Below are 22311 nucleotides of genomic sequence, written 5' to 3' on the forward strand. Positions count from 1 at the left end.
TCATTGTGGTATCAAAGATTTGTTTTTAAGACCACAGTTCCATCAGCAAGAAGTTGGATTTTACTTAAGCTTCACTAAATGAGTTTGTTCCATTTCACATTAAAAAGCACCAGAATGGGTGACTCTTTGAAACAATCTGATATTCTATATTTTACTTGGATGCAATAGAGAGAAAGGAAGATGTTCAGCCTGGGCAGGTTATGCAGCAGCATCATGCTGATGTCCCAAGCTGGAGGAGCAGTTGGCAACTGTTAAAATGTAACATTCCATCCTGGCTAACAACTGCTCTCAGTGCAGTTCAACAGTTCAACCACATGGAGAAGGTACCACATGTTTCATGCAACAATTTTTTGTTTCAGCTACACTGTCCACTGAGTTTTGTTTCATCTGAAGGTCTGGTATTTGGAAGAGAACTGCTTTCAGGATAAGATTATGATTTGCCTGACTGCTGATAGCTTTAATTCAAAGAAGTACTTATATTCCACCTGGTAAAAATCCAGGGATGGTTTTAGGGCTCTTGGTTATTCCATTTTTAAGGGCTAGTGAGTTAGGTGTTAATGCCTGGGAGATGGGCTTTGTGTCTCAGGGGGTGGCCCAAGCATACTGACTACAATCCAAAAGTTTTTGGAGATGCTGCTCCTATATGTAGCTGTTAATGTCTGGAACTGAGAGAAATGTGCTTCCAAATATTCCAATATTTTCCAGTCTGGCCTTGTTTTCATTTAAGAAATTACTCAAAAACTTATTCAGAAATAACCCCCAGCCTGGCATTTACAGTTCTCAGGTGGGATGCCATTCATATCCAGGATATAAACCTGAGTTTACACACTGAGGGTAAAGCTCATGAGCACTTGCCTCTTTGGAATTACAAGTTTATCATATGTTTGAGGAAGATACCTCAAGTTTTAAGGATAAGTGAATTGCATCATCAGAGATGATGCTAAAAACTGTGAACTCTGATAAGACAGAGATGCAGAACAATAATTTTATGTATGTCTAAGAGAACTGACTCAGGTTGTGGAAGTACTGTCTCTGCAGTACTGTGCAGGCTTTTTAGCTGGTGGCACATTGATCAATAAAGAGCAGCAGTATGAGTACATAGATGAGTAAAGAAACAAAAACAAATCCATGTAGACAGTCTATTATTCCCATTAGGTTTTTGTTTGTCATCTTTAAAAACAGCTGACAGGTGGTGTGAGCAGTGTAATAGCAGCTGTCTCAACATCAAGTCCCAATTTTTTTCAGTTTTTGTTGGGAATCTTTCTGGGTTTTCTTACAGTTTTCTGGTGTTTCTTACCCCATGTTTTCTCATAGATCTACGTCCTTTAATAGTAAGGCAATACTAGTGCAAGATTTGCACTTGTACAGCACATTTTATTGGAGATTGATCTGATTTTCCCATTGTACAGAAAAGGAAGCTCAGCCACGTTGGTTAAATGACTTAGGAGATTTTTTTTCCTTTCCGATCAGCTCATGAACAGTCTGCAGTAAACTAAGTAGACTGTCTTACCCCTATTTTAATCTAGAAACAATTTTACATCACCAAACACCATTGACCTTACTCGATAACTTTAGAGCTGTCTAGAGCTTATGATAAACTTCAAGATAATTTGAGATGCTGTAAACTATAAGAATGTGGTCCCACAAAGTCTTGGTCATATGTTTACAGCAGTGTGAACTGTCATATATTCAATCCTATGTTCACAGAGCATGTACTAATCCATTTATTCCATTTTGATTGTTGTATTTCCAACACTTGAAAACTGTTTTCTCCTGCAGCAAAACTACAGCAAGTTCTCCTGTTTCTGGGAGACAGAGCCCGTAGGCTGTAGGAGGATAAGCTGTGACTTCTTTCACAGAAAACCCCGTAATATAAATGGACTTTATTTGCCACCTAGTAACAGTGAGTAAAAATATTTTCTCAACAATTTGTTCATTAGAGTAATGAAATAGACAAAATGCCCTTCCAGTGCTTATGTAACATATAGTAAGGTCAGGAAATGCACCATGGTGAATCAATGAGGTATGATCTGCTATCCCAGTAAGTTCAAGGGCAAGAAAGGAATTTGAATAAGATTGCCACACAAATTGTTTTAGCTGTCATATTATGAAATGTCACACCTATTAGTGATATAAAAGATGAAGTCACATTTAGGTTGCTGAGATCCATAGAATAAAAATCTTGCTTAACTTGAATTTTTGATAGATTTAATCTCTCTAGTAGTTCAAATGGTTAGTATGCAGGTAATAATTTAAGAGAAATCAAAAGTAGTATGTGTGGTGGGAGGAGGAGGTTGGTAGGGACACCAGTATCTGTTGATAGAGCACAACATCTATGGATGAGATGCCCCTTGGAGAGATAACATCACATTACAGTGCTGTTTGTGCAGATATATTTCTAGTTCATTGTTTTGAATAAAAATTTCGGGCTTGAACATTGGTTGCATTTTACTGAAGTACAGTAATAGTGTGTAAGGCAGCACTCTTATTTTGGAAAACCCCACCACTACAAGTTGGATCTTTTTTCTCATCCATTTCTAAGAGGAGCTCTTGACTGCCAGGAATCCTGGTAGACGGCTGGAACCCAGAACAGGATAAGGGTCCAGGGCAAAGAACCAAGACAGATGTCAGAAGCAGGAGTGAAGGGAGCAAGTCATCATGAAACCTGGTGTTCCTGAAGTTGCCCCAGGAAAACGTAGCCTGTCATACCTGGGCATGTGGAGCCTAACTAAGCACACAGGATCAAGGCAGGACCTCGAGTGCTCCATACTGCCTTTGGCACAGCTCCCACATACACAGACAGCACAGGCATGCTTTTGGCTGTGGTGCAAGTCAGAGGCTGTACCCAAGAGACACTGTGGGCAAGGGTATCCTGTGTAAGAGCAATGTCTGGCAATCACAACTAGAAAACAGACCAAACCCTTTCACTTTTTATGCGATATGGACAAATTCAAAGTCTCTGTGCTCCACAATAGCATTGCAAATACTAAACCTGCAATTTTTTCTAATACTTAAAAATCTTGTTAAACTAATTTAAGTTTGATTTGGCTTATTCTACCTGGAGCTAAAAGTAGCCTGTTCTGAACAGTGAAAAAGGCTCTATCACGTTAGAGTGTTATATCTTACACATCTCTTACATGAGATGCAACAAATCTGATCTGCAATCATGTTATGAGAAAGGGTTTAACATGATATACATGCTGCTCATAGGCAAGCAAGAGTTGTACAAGAATAAAAACAACTGGAATAATAGAAAAATGCCCACACTTTCTTTTAGACTGGAAAATATATAAAACTTCAGTATTTTTAGTATTGGTTATTAATTCACAGAATACTATGGTTGCAAATCAGTCAGCTTGAATAATACAGATAGACTCAGTATTTTTCATCATTTTTCTTTTCAGTCCATTGCATTTCCTGGCTCTTGGAATATGTTATCTCAGTATTAAAGCCATTTTGCTGAAAATATTATGTGTGGAGATAGATTTCTTAGGAAAATAATATATTTTCTGATTTGTTTTCTGATTAAGTGTATGGTATTTTCATGAACTTCATATTCTTTCACAAATCTACATTTTGTACCTAGTTAAGGCAGTTGAGATTTAGTTTGATATACAAAAAGTCTTCAAATTTAAAATGAGCAATCCTGTGCTTAGCATTGCTAAATTCTTCAAAATGGATGCTGTAGCAAGTGATACAGCATGTTTGCAGCTTTTTAAAATAGGGCAGTGATGAAAATGTTCCTCTTTTCAAATTCTATATTCAGCAGTGCCTGTGTCCATTCAGAGGAGCTGGTACCTGCGTTTCTCATACTTTCTGGAGTTGGGAGGTGCTCTCTCGCCAACCTCTGCACAAGATAATGCCTAATCTTGATAATGGTTTCAGAAGTATGCCTGCTGGTGTAAACCTGGATGTGATACTTTAGTTTCCTCCTAACAAAGTAAATCTAATGCTGTCTGCAGATGTCCCATTGAAACAGGATGTCCAAGGAGGCATTCTGCATCCAGCCCATCGCCAAGACTCACTCAGAAATCAAGAGAATGTTTTAGTGCCAATTCACCCTCCACTGATTATAAACCTCAGTGATGAAGAGGATGATGAAGAGGATGATGAAGAGGAAGACAACTGTAAACACTTTTTTATTTTATAAGCAAGTTGAATGGGTTTGCCAGCTCTTGCAATGTACTTCACAACTGATTTGTTATAATAACCATTGCATTTTTAGAAAAGAGTTGTTGACAAGTTTTTTGAAATAGTTTTCAGCTAATCTTTAAAATCTTGGAACTGGTAGTCACCAGATGTGAGCAAGGCAGTTATTTTCTAACTCCTGTAATCTAATTCAGATGGCCATCAAGAACTCTTCAAAATTGTGGGATGAAATTACAAGTTTAGGAGGTACTTTTCTTCTGGGGAAACAAATTTTTGAACAAGGACTGTATGCACTTGTCAGTGAAGGTGAAGTCACAACTTTTTTACAAAAGATAGTTGTGTGACTTTAACTTAAGTAATTTTTTCAGCTGATTTACCAAACTGTAGGCAGTCATTTTTTAGAGAAGGTTATTCTTAAATCTAGTAAAGAGAATGATGCAAAACTCTCCATCAGTTGAATTGAATGTTTTTATATTTTTATATATATATATATATATATATATACACACACACATATATGTTAATACAGTGTTAATACAGTTAAACCGTTGATTGTATCTCACTTAGAGGTAAGAGATTCATAGGGATGGAAAAAAATTACACATTCCTGGAGAGTGAAAAGGGAGAGAATGATCTACTTTTAGGCATGCACTCAACCAATTACTGTGCTGCCCCAAGCCACTTTTCACTTTCCCCCTGCCCACCAGGTTGGCTGGTAGAGCAGCCTGTTAGTGCTTCCTAACTTGGTTTCAGACTGAGTATGCCACTTAAACAATAAAGAAAGTAGGGCTTTGCTAATCTTCATAGCCTTAACCGAGAGAGATCCAGAGCACTCACTTCACCAGCTCTGCCAGAAGATGTTACTTCTTCAGGATAGTAACTTTGGGCAGAGGTTTTGTGACGAGCTCTCCCTGGTGACATGTTGAATCTGATCTCCTCGTGGGTATAAATGATGGATTATTTTGAAAATGAATATTGGAGGTGTTTTTGAATCCTTTTGAATCAACCAACATTTGCTTCTTAAAATGTGTTTTAACTGCAATTCCATTGCAATTTAAAATACCTAATATTAAGTAATCATTTTTCAGTCCAGAAGCCCAGGTTGCAGTCAGAAACAAAAATAACCAATGACAGAAATGAAAGTCATTATCATATTTGATCATTAAGAATTATTGAAGGTCTTTGTATAGTTATCTTGTAATCTTTTACAAATATTTCCTACAGATGTTTCTAACTGGATGCCTAAGACTGTTATAGATATTGAAGAAGAAAGAGCAATAAGGGATATATGCTATAAATCTGGTAAATATGAAATTAGTCACTCTTTCCTTAAAAGCAGTGCTTCCAATACAGTAAACTCTAGGGTTGGCTTTTTTTTTTCCTCCTGGGGCATGTGTAGGAGAGTATTATGGGATTCAGAACCCTTACAAACACCAATCAACAAAAACTGTGTCTTCACCATGGCAAGAGGAATTATTACCCTTGGAAGCTACTGAACAAAACTTGCAGAAAGGCAAGTATTTTGATTTCTTTGGACTGTATTTACCACTTCTAAAATTGCTGTAACAGGGAGAACCTATTACATAGTTTGCACTTCCTCTTCACTTTTTAAATGTAGTGAAAATAAAGTATTACAAGAAAACATTTGAATTTATCAGCATATTACAAAAACACTGCATTCTTTTTTGCCATATATTTAGTCACACTTTTGGTGACAACCTGCATCAAATGTGGACAGAAAAGCTGGAAATGGGCTATTAACAGTGTGTACTATCCTGACATACACAACATAGGTATTTCATATAATTTCATGATAAAGATTTATGTAGTCTAATTTTAACCATCCTAAGGTTAGGAATGTAGTTTAAATTTCTCATCTAGGCTCTCTAAGGTATGTGGAAAGAGACAGGAACTCCAATGATCCCTTATTTATTGAATCATCAGACAATGCCAAAGGGTGAGATGAGCCACTTTTCCAGAGGTGCTCCATGATCTCTGCTGGCTGTCTTGGGTGTCTTGATGTCAAAATGTAGTGATACATCAGACTTTTCTATAACTAAATTTAGATTAAGTAAATACCTCTTCAAAAAGAGTTCCATTTTGTTTTGAATTCTGGACTATCCAACATAATTAGGGTCAAAGGAATACAAATTTATAAATATTTACCCCAGTTCTTATGATTCTAATTCATTATTCTCTTCTAATTTCTAAATTTGAAATGTTTGTTATTAAAATAGTTTTGATAAACTATTTCTAACATATACATAGATATATTAATCTATAGATGAGGGAATCAGTGACAAATGTATGACCATACCTTTTAAGAAGTGTCTTTATTTATCATTAGATACATTAGGAGAAAAGGATAGATATGTTTCCCCAAAACAGTTTTTCAATTGAGTTCTCTGAGGCTTCAGGTACTATGATGATATGCATCCTGAAAATGCCATAAATTCAGATAGGATTCATAAATATAATTCATGGATAGTGAGAAGCTCGTGAATAAGCAGGTAATTTATAGCTGGGTCTTTACTTTGAAGCTATCATCTTCTTTAGTCTATGAATTATGATATTTTCTTATAGAATATGAAAGTTAGACATCAGTTACTCTAGACAGGATCCAAATAACTAATAAAATAGAAGGAAGGTTATGAAATGAGAGGTTAAGAGAAATTGCACTAAACTAATTAATGGCTCATAGGGGTGGGAGGAAGAGAATGTCAGGGCCATTACCTGTGCTTACACACAGCTAAACATTCTTTCTTTTGCCTTTCCAGGTGATGGTAACACAATTCCTACAAGATTTACTAATACAAGAAAAGAAAAAGAGAGTACAGAAAGGAGACTAACGATAGAGAGTACTCCCAGAACAGATCATAAATCCTTTGACAATGGAGGTAATATACTGTAGCATCAGCTTCTCATTGCTGAACGTCATGTGGTAAATAAAATAACTGAATATGCATGCATTAAACTTCACTATTTTGCTTTTGAGTTATTATATGTATGTTTTAGACATTCTTTCTCATGCTGAACCATTAATTATAACAATCAAACTCATTGTTTATGATTAGATATTATGCTTATTTTAGGATTGTACTGAAAATATCCTTTATGCAGATTACAGTTGATTTTGGGAAAGAAAGGGATTTGTGGAGTTATGAAAAAGCAAGTGTAGAGATGCAGACAAGTTGGTTAGAGCCTGGTGCTAGCAATGCCGAGGTCGTGGGTTTGATCCCAGTATGGACCATTCATTTTAGAGCTGGACTTGATGATCCTTGTGAGTCCCTTCCAACTCAGAATATTCTGTGACTGTGATTCTGTGACTGAAGTTAAAATACTTTCAAAACCTGTTACTTTTGTGAGACTATCCATAGTTAAGATGAATAAGCTTTGTATTTTTCAGTTATCCTATAGAAAAATAACAACACTGCAATCCTGCAGCTTGTGTAACAGGATCTGATCCTTCTGCATAAACTTGCTTGACCTTAATGAAGACACAGTGTTTTGGCCAATTGAGTTCAGTATTGAATCATGTCATTAAAGTTGAAGAATGCTCCATTCTCCTTGAATTTACTTAATACTTAGTTGTATTCAATCCTTTTTTCTTCATAAATATTTATGAATGATAAAAATAGTATTAATTGTAGTATTCTTTTTTCCCCCCTTAGTTTGTCAATGCAAAATAGTGCAGTACCATGCAAGGGCTGCTTGCTCTAGCTTGGAACAAACTGGTGTGGGTCTTCTAGCTCCAGAACTGTATTGCACAGTGGAAATGTATCTTACATTCTACATCTTTTCCTGTGACCTTTATGTACAAAAGTATCTTTCTTTTTAGATATTCTTTATGTCTGTATAAACAGTTACCACAATTCAATAATTAAGTCTCTGTTCACAATAATATGTATTCAAAGCTTTTAATAGACTATTTAACAACTCTGTTTAACAGACTATTTTCTCTAATTTTTGTGGGCCTTGTTGAGTCAGCTATTTGGTTTCATTGTCTTCATTGTATTTTTTCACCCACTTCAGCTAAAAAGATGTCATATAAAAAGCAGGCTGTTTGCATTGCTCACCTTTCTCAGGGTGCTCTTGAGTATAGATAACTTTGTGAGACTCCTTTCCTACAGGAGGTGGTGGTTCTGTGATGCAGAGGAACATATTTGTTGATGGGAACAGATTTGAGGTGCAACCTTGGGAAAAAGAACGAATTACATCAAAGTATGCCAATGTGAAAGGTACTTCATTATTATTTGTTTCCAGATTTTTAGATCAGATTACTTTTATTCCTCTGCAAGTGTGGTGAACATTATGTATTTTGTTTAAAACCAATCTGAAGTGAAATTTCCATTCACAGCGTGATTTCTTTCACTGCAAGATGACAGCAGTTGTTATATGTTGTGATTTAATTCTGCTTCTTTCTGCCAGTTTACATCCTCTGCTAGATTCAATGTGGGCTTTAGTAACTCCCTGAGTTACTAAAGTCTTTGATGCCCACATGTCAGATCATGTTGAGTGCTGTGCACTTTCCACTTCCGCCAAGTAAAACAGATTTGATTGTAGGTGGTATCTCACAGAACACAGAACTTAATAAAACCAGTAAAAAAAACAGTTAAGGAAAGAACATAACACTTGGGATGAAGTGTGTTTATTAAAAACTAGTCACATACAGCAAATTAAAATACCTACACTGAAGTACCTTGATGATAAGTTTCATCCTTTTCACAAGAGAATTCTAGAATATATTTGTCAATGTAGAAAATGTTATTATAAGTAGATTGTTATCCAGTTATTTCTTTGCAGTTTTAGAGTAAAAAGGAAAGAAAGGACATTTTTTTTTGTGTTTACCCCATAAACTGAAGCAGAAGTAGAGAATTTCTGCCACACTTTGGCTGGAAACAAGAGGAACCAAAAATGCTTATGTACGTTAGCAGGAGAAAAGGAAGAACGAAGCCACATCTTCCTGAAGATAGCAGGGGCCAGTAGAAGAGCACCGTGGTTACTTTACAATGCAACTTTCCCTGTGAAGTTCTGTTTGTAGTTTGAAGGGGGTTTACCTGTGCAACCAGTGCTGTTGCAAATTTATCTTCATCATTTGTAGCACTGCCCATGTCCAGGATGTATCCAGATGCTACAGGCAGAAGTCATTCACAGTTCAGCCAGGCATCCTTTGGAGTGCATAGGTTGGTCTCCATGGGCTCAACCATGGGTGTTCCAGAGGTCGACCCCTATGCAGTGTAGAGAAAGGATGATCTGATTTTTGCATTTAGAGTTAATTTATTAGTTGGCTTTCAAGATTTCTTCTGCTGGAGGAAATACAGACATTTTTGCTTTCCTTCTGAGGAATGACGCTTTTGGAATAATTAACATGTGAAACCATGTTGCACCCAAAGGGGCCTATATATAAAGTAGGAGATTATGTTTTCAAAACACCACAGCATTTTTGGATATGAACATTTTTTGTGCTTTCAAAAAAAGTGAATATGTATTATTTTAAACCCTCAGAAACAAACCACATTGAACTGGTAAAGAGCCACCACTGTAAGGAAGTTAAGAAAAATAAAAGGATTTCTGAGGAACGAAGAAATTCAGCTAATGCACTAACCGGCAAAGGTATTTTCAAAAAATCTTATTCATTTCTATTTACTAAACTGTGAGATGATTTAGCACTATCTAGTAAATTTCTGTTCTTAGTGTCAAATACGGACAGCCCATACGTGGATTGGACTATTTACAAAGAACGTTTTTAAAACCTTGTTGTCCAGCATCCAGTTGCCTGCACTATGTGAAATTTTGAATAATAGCACAACATTTTTGGTTGTATTTTCACTTTTAGGAATGTACACTTGGGACCCCAAAGTAAAACCAAGTTATCAACAAAAGGTAAATAAGGATGATGAGACTGCTTCTTCTAGTCCGTATGGGAGAGAAACTGGAAGATACGCTCATTTAAATTCTCCAGAACCTCGACGATCAGCATATGTAGTCTACCGGACTGTCACTCAAAACCCGAAATTCAATGGACCTACCGGTGGGTTCCTACTTACACAGAATTCTTAAAATGCCTGTCTATATTGTGCTGGATTCAACTGGCTCCCTGCAGGTGAATAATAAGTTATTTATGCCTAAATACAGGCATGAGTAAATTTGATGAAGCATAGTTTTCACAATTAGATTTTGGCTGTATCCATAGACAGAAACGTAAAATTTTATAAAGCTTTACAATTTTTCAGACAGAATATTCATGAACAATAGTTGAGCCGTCTTTACCGCAGGAATTCTTGGTTGCAATGAAGTGCTGATGTGCACAAATATAATGATCCCCACTTTTTACAGCATGTCTTATGTGACTTATTATTTTCAAATATTTAATAAACCTTGAAAACTCCACCTTTAAGCTCTTATTTCATTCTAACTACTTATAGTAGAAATATTTTTTGCAGTAGAATTTCAGTTGTGTCTCAAGAAATGTCTCTTGTTCAACCTCATTTTTCCTAGTAGGTTATGAAAGATTGACCTTGCTTTGCAGGATATATTTCCATAATTGGGATTTCACTGGAGTTTTCGTTGTTATGGATTTGTATTTATTTTTGTTATTTAGGATTGTTTTTTGTCTTGAATAAACAAGGGTTTGGGTCTTATTCACACTTCTGTTATCAACTTAAATGCAGTGTAAACCTTTGTGTTTAACATTAGTATTATTTTTTTCAAATTAATTATGTTGGACAGAGGACTGAATCTATTCTTTCTGCTGTTCATAAAGGATGACACTTTCCTTCATCTTACTCTACTGTCTTCTTGATGGTACATGCTATGTCATTAATTTGACAAGAAACCTACAGGTGGGATTCTGAGTCTTGCATCTTTCTGACAATCTGCTTCAGATTTATTGCATCTTTTGCTTTATTTTTATCTTGCTAATATATATAGCCTCACCCAATCTAGTACCTCATTTGGAGTTTATTTGAATTTTCACTTCTGTGTCCATGGTTTCTCTGTATAATTGTTTTTTTTTCATTTGTCACTTTGTCAACAGATTTAGTGGTAAATAATTTAAATAATCAGAAATGTTAAGAAAGTGATTTTTATCTTGCCAGTTTCAGTCATCTCTCTTAAGCTGGGTTGATCCTGCATTTTGAGGCGCCTCCCTGTCTTAGTTTCTAATAACAGGGACCTATTCCAGGCATAGTAATGCCTACTTTAAAGCGAATAAAGTTAAGTGAACAAATTCCAATGTCAGTGCTTTGTCATGAGGACAAAGAGTTGTGTCTTTTTTCTTTTTCTTTTTGAACTTTTGCTTTCATTAAATGTGAACAAGCTGGTATAGAGATTATAGAGAGAATATTCTTTATGGAAGAATACATTTTATTAAATTTCCAGGTTAAAAAAGGATAGGTCATTTTTGAAAAAAAGGGAATCAGCATTTTTGTTGTAAGAACCATCATTAACATTTTTGCTGCCTTTCTTTCCAGCAGTACCTGAGTCTTATGGTCAGAAAGGCTCCGAACAAAAGAATCAGCCTGACACCAATAGGAGATTTTGGACACCAACAGAAAACTATGGTAATATTTACACATTGCGTATAAGCTGAAAATTTTAGGATTATTATGAAATTAATTATCTGAATTAATTGCATTAAGATGGAATTAAAAGAAGAATATTAATAATATTAATTTTTAATCAAACTTTTTAGAAAATGGTTTGTGATGAATCAGCATATTCTGAGGCACAATCAACTGTCTAGCACAAAAACATGATATAGCCTTGTATACAGGGCTTTCACAAGCAGGGATAAAACAGAAGCTATTGATGCCTTTGGGAAGGTCTTCAGCCCAGGAGCATCCCCTTTGTTAAAAACAAGGATGTCCATAGCAGAATCTCCTCGTTCGGAAGTCCCCACGACCCTCACAGAAATGCTGCAGTATTACAAATTTTCTCTAAAGTTCTAGAGAGAGTCTGCCTGTAATACTAGCTTGTGTTTCAGAGGTGGTGTCTAACTCATCTGATGCATTCATTGAAACTTCAGCTAGCGTAATATTTAATTCACATATCAGACTAAGGGAGTGTTTCCTGAAATTGTGGCTGAAATAAAGAAACAATGTGTATGTTTTTCCTACAGGCAAATATACTTCAGGATCTTCTAATTCACCAACTTGGAGGAAAAGAAATCCACGAGCAAAATCGTTCTCTAAATTTAAAACAACCACTCAGGTAACTGATAGAAATGGTTGCAATTCAGCCTTTTTAGGAAAATTGGCATGTCTCTGCCCACCTAGAAAATGTAAAAGTGCTTGTAAAACTTTCTCAGTCAAAACCTGCAAGATTCTGATCAATGCTGAGTAGCTGAAAGAGCAGTTATTAGTTTTATTTGTTTGCAGACGTACCTTTGCCTGCATAACTAACCTGTGACTTCTAATTTTTTTACAATAATACTTATATGAAAGCAATATGTGTACCTGCCTTTAAAGTAAGGTGCTACAAAAGGCAGGTTTTGGTTTCTAGCACCAGACAAACACAGTAGAGATCATATGAGTTTGATCTATTTGTTTCTCTGCTGTATTGTTCATGAAGCTTCAGAAAAGACTGGACAATAACTAGCCAAGGTCTGAATTCATGAAAGGACTCAGGCTACAAAACATTTGCAAGATACTCTAAAGACCATTCATGCATTTTACAGCTGTCTTGAAAGCTGAGGTTAGAACCTCTATCTCATGTTTCATGTTGAAATTTTACTTCTTAAAATGTTTCTGAAAGTTCATGTAGTTTTACTCTAAGAAATTATGCACAGAATTTTGTGTGTATCTATTTTGACAGCAGAGTAAAGAAGACACGGAAGTGAATAGAAGAAGAGAAAAAGAAACATCTAAAGGGAAATAAGAAAATTATCGACTGGAATATCCAAAGACAAAGAAACTGCACATTCCAAAAAGAAGGTGCGGGAAAGACATACACTACGGTGTTTCAAAACTGGTTAAAACTTCTTAAAAGTATGCTCTGCATGGTCACATATAAAGATCTATATTCACTAAATTTAATCTACTATAAAAATTTGGCAGTTGAAGTTATTTTTACAGACTACGGCTCTACACCACAAAACTGATAGTAATAGTACATAGAGAAAAAAATCCCTAAGTAGAGTCTTCCCCTATTTTATTTGACAGATGTTTAAGGCATAATTCCTAATACGAATAAATACTATTAGTTATACTTAGCAGTTTCAGGGGACTTTTAATGTAAACAGCAATAGTGTAATGCATTCTAGAATGTAGTTTTCTGTACAAAAGCCAGATTCCTAGATGGTTTAGCTGTTTTGCCAGATGTTTGGGGACTCAGTCGGAATTTGATCTTGAGATTTTGCAATTTTAGCAGAGCAGCAGAACTGTGTTATGAACTAAATGAACTTCACAAGGAAATTCTCACAATTAGCTGAGATATGTATTTACATGCATTTTAAACTAAAATATGAAGAGTTGTATAATGACTGAGAGGAAGACTGATAAGAAGGATACTTCAATATTATGTTCTGGGGGAAAAAACTCATACTGAAGTGTTACATATACATGACTTCATATCTTTGTCTCAGATGTTTTTTCAGTTGTTTTGCATTTACCTGACCTTTGGTCATTCTTACAACATAATCAGCTTTTGAAGAGAGCCCTTCAAACTTATTTCTGTGACACTAGGATCCAATAATTATCTTGGTGACACCTGTAACTGTGAGCATTTTTCCACCTTGGAGCCTTTATTTCTGTGACTGCTTATAACATGAGGCTGGATCAGATACATTCCAGGATACTTCTACCTGAAATTATTCTATTATTCTATGAGAAACATAGTCATACTATGTTTCTCTGCCCTACTTTGTTGACATGATCTCAATAGTGCTGTAATTTTTATTTTATTTTGAAATTTAATTTTTAATCATTCAAGTTAGAAAATGATGTACTGATTATAGACATATGCAGTTATGTATCACTTTTCCTAACCAAGAGAAGAATAGAGAAACCTAGAGGATCTGGTTAAGCTAAGTGAAAATGTACAAAACTAGAAGCATCATTTTAAAATCAAAGACTAGCTGTGTCGGAAATATTTCCCCAGCTCTAATTAGACGTTGGTGTTTCAAATTCTAGCACATAATGCCTTGCAGCAACATTTCACATGTTGCCTGCCTGAAGCAATTTAAAATCTCAGTTCAGAAGGCTGTTGTATCAAGTTATTTTTAAATATCTTGATAAAGGCTTTTAATTCACTTTTTTTTCCCCATAAAAGAAATATAAATTTTACATATGCTATTTGTCCAATGTCTCCACAATTTAGAGTATTAAATTTGATAAGACCATAAATGGGCATGGGCAAATGCTGTTACTCTGGTCTGATTCTAGCGTTCCGTTATGTGTAAGTGCAGGCTGTTCTGTGCTGTGTGTGCTGCCTGCTGGTTTGTGCCACACAGATCCCTTACCACAGGAGAAAATCAGCCAGCTCCTTGGAATAGTGGCAGCTCCTGCTTGGTACAGGTGATTACACTCCCTGCCTGGCCTCCCCTTTATTTACAGTGCAGCAAGTTCTCAGGTGGACATCCTTTCTGTTTGGCAGTAGAAATGAGGAATATAGTTGGCTTCTTTGGGAAAATCTTGCAAGAGTTCCAGTGACCAAAATGGGGTAGCGTTCCCGTGGATGGAATCTGCAGGGTGTGCTGGGCTGTGGTCAAAGGCCCATTCAGCTTGGGGCTCCCAGCATCTGAAGGGTCGTATGATTATCATACTATCTTCCTCTCCCTTTTACTGTGGTGTCAAAAAATCAGTCTTAAGAGGTCCTTTATAAAATCTGAGCACTTTTTGACAGGGATCATGAAGAACAAGGCACCTCCTGATACAATTTAACCCACCTCTCCACCCTGAAGAAGCAACCCAACAAACCAAAGCCAAAAGAAAATAATTTTCTAGCATCTTAAGATGAGAATATCCCAGCAGATCATTCGGCTAAGTGTCAGGCTCAGCTCAAGGGAAAGACAAGGAAAGCAGGAGGAAAAGGACGTGGCCATGAGAGTAATACTGGGCTGATCCTCAAATGTTGTGGAATCACAGCTTCAATACATTATCTCTTTTCCCTGGAGCTTCTTGTAGAGAAATTACAAATACTGTTCTTTTAGTCATCACTTACTCAACCCAGGAATTCACAGATACCAAAAACATACGTCAGCATTGCACATTAATATATGGCTCAACAAGATATTTACAGTTCCTGTAAGGTGTTAACTGCTCTTGACAGAAATCAGAGGAACATAAAGGGATCAAGTGCTTTATGTGATCAAATCCTTAATTAAGATTTCTGTTTCACAGCTTCAGACACTAAGATTCTTAAAAGAATAAAAATACCTGTTTGTTTTCCAGATCACAGACAATTTCCCTGTTACACTTTTTTATCTTGCCTAGTTGTGTCTCTCATTAAAGCCCCAGAGAGGGACCCAAGGAAACTGAGAATATGCAGCCTTCATGCAGTAAGGCCCTAAAGATTGATTGCATTTCTGTACTTTCACATAATCACTGCATGACAGACCCCCCACTGATTTACACTTACAGTAGTTGAAAATAAGCCCTGAGATAATGAGCTAAAGATAAGAGGCAGAAGGCCACTGAAGCAGAGTTGAACTTGCCCTGGAATTAAGTATGCATGGCCATAATCTGCTGCTGATTTGGAAGGCCCAGGGGAAATAAGTGATATGTTGCTTTCACCCTATATATATTAAAATATGCTAATGTTTTTCCAGATGGTACTTCTAAAAGCACATCAGACATCTCATCTAGGTGAATCATATTCCTTAGTAAACAACAACAGTGCTACCACCTGTATTTTGACAAAAGTTTGCAAAGCTTCCAGTCTGAGATCCTGCATTCTTTAACAAACCTATATGGCTAAATTAAAACCATTAACTCCCAGCATCTCAGCAGAACTGATATTTTAAATAACCCGTTTATTAATTAAGGTAGGAAATTCCATCTCAAGTTAGCACCTGAACAAGAAAAACATTGGTTGTTGTAAAATAAAAATGGAGCAGAATGTCCCTGGGAATTGTAGACATTGTTTAAAAAAAGAAAGATTTTGACAGTTTTCCCCTAATAAAGATATTTCTTCTGATAAAAGCTTCCTTGTACAGCAATACATTTTGTAAATACATAAATTTATTTAAAACCCCGAAACCGAGTCTGTCAATTATTTACCTGCCTGTTGCCACCAGGGGGCGGTGCAGTCCCAGGAATGGGTTTGAACAACGCCCAGCCGGACCCTTCCCTGGCGCGCGCTTCATTCCCGCTCTCCGGAGCGAAAGCCTCTCCGCGGTGTTCCGCAAAGGCTTTGCGTGCAGGCGAAAGGCCACAATAGTCTTGTTATGGCCAGCTCGGGGGAGAAGTACAATGACCTATAGTCAAAATTTCTAAAGAGCAATTTTTTTTTCTCATAAAACAGTGTGGTGATATAACCCTACTTCTCTCTCATTCTACACGCTTTCCAGAAGGCATTTTCTATTATCTCCTGTTCTGGACACTTCTCACCACAACTTCTTATCAGGGAAACTGAGAAGTCTTTGAAAAGAGATGTTCCCAGACTGAGAGTCTCCTTTAGTCTTTCCAGTCTGGAAACATTTTAGATGTTATTAAATGTCTTTGCTTTTAATATTCTGGGGTTTTTACAGGTGGAAATAATGATAGAAACATGCTATTGTGGTATGTAATGTACCTGAGAGTAGAACTACTATGCTTAATATCCTGCTCCCTCTTTCCTTTTTTTTTTTTCCTAAGGAAAAGGCTATTGGTAAGACTAAATATTAAATTGACAGGGCCATCTGAGAAGGTAAGGTGAACATCCAAGACTCCTTAGTTGGTTTAAGAACATACACAAAAAGACACATTTGGGGGTTTTCTGGCACATTTTGCTTGCCCTGCGTAAAAGTAATGTCTTCAAAGATTGGTATCCTTGTTGTTGCTGTTCATCCATGATCGTAGAATCATGAAGGTTGTAAAAGACCACCAAGATCATTGAGTCCAAGTTTTATTAATGAATTTCTGATCTAAGGATAGAATGTGCTTCTTACGTCTTCACAACTCATTCTGCGCCCCAGGATGATCTTCAGGGCAGGTTTTGAAGATTACAGTGCCTCACTCTGCACCAAGCACAACATTACCTAACATGACCCACAGTAATCCTTATGACTTCCACACAATTACTGACATTCTTAAATTCAAGTGTATTTTGATTGATCACAACAGAGTGGCTTCCAAGCTTTTCACTGCAATATGCGTTGCAGCCTGCCAAATTGATATTGCTCTTGGAGATGGATGAGGATGTGAAATGCTGCAAGACTAACTTTGGAAGCAAAATTTGCAAACTGGACAAATATAGTAGAGAATTGTAGGAGGAAAAATAAATTATGGAAATGCAACAATCAGTTGAAAGTTATATAAAGCATTGTTTGCACCAGCTCTTTCAGTTGTCCAGTGCCAATCAAAACCTTTGTTCTGTTTGGCATTGGGAGCACCTGATGGTGAAGGGAAGAGGGAAGTCTTAAATAGTTTGTGCTCATAAGTACCAGACCATTAACATTCAGAAATTAAATACTTGTTTTGAGGGATTATTATTTTTATTCCATTATGTTTACATTTGTAAGTCTTTCTCATAGGCCAAAACACATGTCAGCAAGAATAGTGCCAGTACAGTTTGGATGAATGGACTGCTGAACTGCACACTGATACTGCCGGCTGTCAAGAGAAGTCTTGGGTCTGTTAAAAAATAAAACTGAATTGTGTGGAGCTGTATTTTTGTGTGCAATATAAGGAACTGAAAAATATTATACTCAAAATATTTTGTAAATTACTTAAAACTGGATCCTTGGGAGAGGGAATTGTTTAACATTTTGTGAAATGACAATGATATATTTCATCGTGAAAATGCCACACGACAGTGGCACTGAGGTTCCTGGTACACTAACAGTAAAATATGTTTCAAGTCTGGAACCTGGCAGATGTTTAGCATTTCTTAACTTCAGGCCACAGATACCTGCTGTTTGATTTAAGGCACTAGAAAAACTACCAGCATGGCTTGAACTGAAGTTGCTGTAGAATAAATAGCCCCAATAGATGAACTCTTTTGATTTACTATTGTTTTATTTGCCCTAGAGTGCACTGCACTATTTTAAAGTGACACACCTCCGGGCTTCACAGCAGACTCTCCTCCCTTATTCTATCATGAGTGATCCAACATTTGGTTTGCTGGAAAAAGCTGTTTTAAAGCCATTATTTTAAAGTCCCTAGGATGGTACATACGATCTCTATTTAAAAGCCAAGGAATAGCAGTACCTAAGATTTATTTTAATAGACTATCAACCATTTTTATTAGATTACAGAGTGGAAATAGGTTTTTGCTTACCAGATGATATCATTCTTCTCTGAAGAATTTGAGATGTATCTCTCAACAGAACTGGTCTTGAGAAAACCCTCTCTTTCCTGTGTAAACTTCTGGCAGGTGGTAGCAAAGAGCTAATATCCTGAAAATATTGCTTCCTGATGGTGTGTGTGTATATATATATATATATATATATGTATGCATGTATTTTTTTAAAGTGTATGCAGGAGCCACTGAAATTTGTTGATAGAGATAGATTTAAACTATCTTGGAAGGGAGAAAGAGAAAACCATTCTTCCCAGGTATGAGCAATGAGATGGTGTGTCAGAACTTGAGGAAACATCTTGTGGTGGGATACCTCAATCTGCTTCAGGAGGTGTTGGCTACAATGTAGCACACCTGATATGTTTATACAATAATGCAGGTGGCATGAAGAAAAAAAAACAGGATGAGCTCAAAGCTTTGGCCCAGTCCCAGAGATTTGATATCATTGGCATAATTGAAACCTGGTGGGATAAGTCCTGTGACTGAAGCGCCCTGTTGGATGGTTAAAGGCTCTTCAGGAGGGATAGGCAGGGCAGAAGAGGTGTATGTAATAGAAGGGATAGAATCAATGGAGCTCACAGTTGGCAGTGGCACAATTAAGAGACTCTGGGTAAGGATCAAGGGACAAACAAATAATACAGATGTCACTGTGGGAGTCTGCTACAGATCTTCTAGACAGGATGATGAAGTCAATGAATTATTCTTTGAGGAACTAAGGGATACTTCCAAGTCAACTTCCCTTGTCCTTATGGAAGACTTCAACTTGCCAGATATTAGCTGGAAGCATCAAAAAGCTGGTACAACCCGGGCCAGAAGATTCCTAAAACACCTGGATAACAACTTTATGGAACAAGTCCTTAGGGAGCTGACTCGGAAGGATGCCCTCCTTCATCTGCTGCTTGTCAACAGAGTGGGTCTTGTGAGCAAAGTGGGGATTGGCAGCCGTCTTGGCCACAGCGACCACAAAGTGTTGAGATTAAAATCTCTGTTGGCAGGAGGAAAAGTGCCAGCAAAACATCAACCCTGGACTTGGACATGAGGAGAACTGACTTCAGGCTGCTCAGGGAATCAGTGAGTAATGTCCCCTGGGAAAATGTTTTTGCAGGTGCTGGGATCCATCAGTGCTGGTCACTTTTTAAACATCACCTCATAAGAGCACAAGAGCAAGTAATTCCCAAGTGTCACAAGTCAAGCACATGAGGCAGAAGGCAAGCTTGGCTGAGCAGAGGCTTCATTTGGAAATAAAAGAAGGTAAACGCCCAGTGGAAGCCAGGCCAGGTGACATGGGAAGAATACAGAGATGTTGCTTGCCACTGTAGGGAAAAAAATCATGTAGTCAAAGTTCAATTGGAGATGAAGCTCAACAGAACGTGGGGGGGACAATAAAAAGAGTTTTTTTCAAATAAATTAGTGGCAAAAAGCAGTGTAAAAATAACATCAGCCCATTACAGGATGAGGATAGTTGCCAAACAGGGACAGAGACAAGGCAGAGCTGTTTAATGCATTCTTTGCCTCTGTCTTCAACATGGATAAAGGACCAAGGGGTCTCAGTGCCCTGAGCTAGGGGACCATGACTGCAAGAATGATCAGCTCCCAGCTGACTATGAAATTGTCCAGGATCTGCTTCTTATCTATCCACAATTATATCTGTGCAGCACCTTTTTTTTTTTTTTTTTCTTAAATATGTTATCACAGAGGTGTTACCTCTGTTCTTGGGCAGTCCAGCCTTGGCCAGCAGCACGTCTGTCTTGGAGTTGACTGGGAGCTTCTCACAGAAGCCATACCTGTATCCCCTTGCTACCAAAACCAGGCCATACAAACCCAATACAAACAACCTCAGTGTCTCTGCAATTCCTTTGGTCCTTGCTGATCAGTGATCATGTCCAGAGTGCAATGTCCAACTTGTGAAGCAACATTTTCCTCAGGATAGGGGATGACCAGCAATGGACACAGGAGACCTTTGGATATGGAAGGGCACAGTGGAGGCCTTCTGCCTAAAACTAGCCCCATGACTTTGTCATTGTTCAACCGAGATGCTTTTCAGGAGTAACTGTTCAGAATGGTGGCCCAGTGCTTGCACACTTTGGTTCCCCTTGGATTATGGTCTAAGGTCTCTGTGTCTCATTTCTTTTATGAAGAGGAGCATACTAAATTAAAAATAAAGGCTATTGTGTGATCAACTCATACTAGTGAAATCCTGAACAATTCAACTTGAGGAGATTTAGGATTTTCTGCCTTTCTACAAGCCCAGTGTTATTGGATCTAGAGCTCCCAGATCATGGGAAATGTTGAGTTTGAAATTCTTGGTTGTTCCTGCAGTGGGTTTGCCCTGGACTTTTGAAGATAAATTATCACTTGCTCTGTGTCTGAGGAGGTCTGTGATGCACATCTGCCACAGAAAGTTGGGATCCCAGAGACAACTTGGAGGAAACAAATCAGTTTTCTAAAGGGAGAAAAGTCCATGGAGTAACCTTGTTTGTTATTCCTTTGAAATATTTTTTGAAATGGTACATTCTGACAAAATACTTCTGTTTTGACAAATTCATATTTTCTACTGGAACCAGGCTGTTAGAAAATTCCCAGCTCTCCCTAAGTTCAATTTAGTGAATGTATTATTCATGGCACCTGAAATAGTACCTCTCAAAGCTGAACTGTAAGTCATTTAATTCTCCACATAATCAATGTTTACCCAAGCATCTCTTCATCTTTGTTGTCTGTTTGTAAACTGTTTGTACCATCCCTTTTTGATGAAGTGGTGAGCACAGAACAGTGGTTCAGAGGAAGCTCTCTCATTGATTTATATGATGGTGTTCACTTTCAATACTGTTTTTAACATCACTCTATTTGCATCCTAACGTTTGTTCTTTTGATCAATGCCGTGTATTGAGCAGAGACTGTTATTGACTTGTTCACAGAAGTATCCAAGTCCTTTTTTCCCCTCTGTAATTGCAGATAATTTAGAGTCCTGTAAGGTGCATTAGTAGGTCAGATTATTCTTCCCAATGTCTATCATTAGCTTTTCTTTCTGAGCCCTGCAAGGCAGGCAGGCAGTTGTATTGCAATCAGGCTTCCCCCCAAGGAGCACAGTTTGAAATTTGGTCTGGGACTCTGCAAGCACACTGCACCAGCTGCTGTCCAGCACAGGCGTGGAGAGAATGTCTTCCCCACAGAGACCTGTCCTCTTTACCATCAGCGTGACCCCCTTCTTGCTCTCACAATTACTCACTTCAGCTGCAGGTTATCAGAGGAGAAAATACTAAGGGGAAGGTTACACGTCCTTAGTTCTCTCAAAGAATTGTGCCTCAGATGCCTAGGTTTTACTGCAGACTGTGTGATGTATGAAGAACTTTTTTCATAGATTACCCTAAAAATCATCAGATAAATAGCTGTATTCTGAATAGGTCAGCACTCTGATTTAGGGTGAGAACTGGTAAGATAACTGCCTTAATTTAAGTTGCTAATCTCAGTCCAATAAAATTGTCTAAATAGTCTATTTTTAAGGGAACTGAAGGCTTCCTGAGAAACTAGCCTCACAGCTATTGTCAAAATGCTCAGTGTTTTGGGATCTTGTTATTCTTTAACATGAGCTTTTAATTGGCTTTCCTGTCTGCAAAGTATCCTGTGAGTTGAGCAAACCAAACAACCAACACAGACTGTCGGGTGCGGGCCAACACAAAGGGCAAATAACACACAGGGGAAAAAAAATGCAAAATATATGGTAGC

At 37.4% G+C, this 22311-nt stretch overlaps 1 protein-coding gene across 1 annotated transcript; it reads left to right on the top strand.

The window, feature by feature from the left end:
• Positions 1 to 314: 314 nt before the first annotated feature.
• LOC309572220 (uncharacterized protein C12orf50 homolog) lies at positions 315 to 19074 on the top strand (the record flags this gene model as incomplete). Its single annotated transcript, XM_082280352.1, has 11 exons — positions 315 to 323; positions 1780 to 1903; positions 3963 to 4127; positions 5374 to 5451; positions 6927 to 7046; positions 8280 to 8387; positions 9986 to 10180; positions 11622 to 11711; positions 12269 to 12360; positions 16944 to 16956; positions 18968 to 19074. The coding sequence occupies 11 exons, from the start codon at positions 315 to 317 to the stop codon at positions 19072 to 19074; spliced, it is 1101 nt and encodes a 366-aa protein (XP_082136478.1).
• Positions 19075 to 22311: the final 3237 nt, after the last annotated feature.

The sequence above is a fragment of the Coloeus monedula genome, assembly GCF_965178545.1.
Source record: "Coloeus monedula genome assembly, chromosome: 4".
Classification (NCBI taxonomy): domain Eukaryota; kingdom Metazoa; phylum Chordata; class Aves; order Passeriformes; family Corvidae; genus Coloeus; species Coloeus monedula.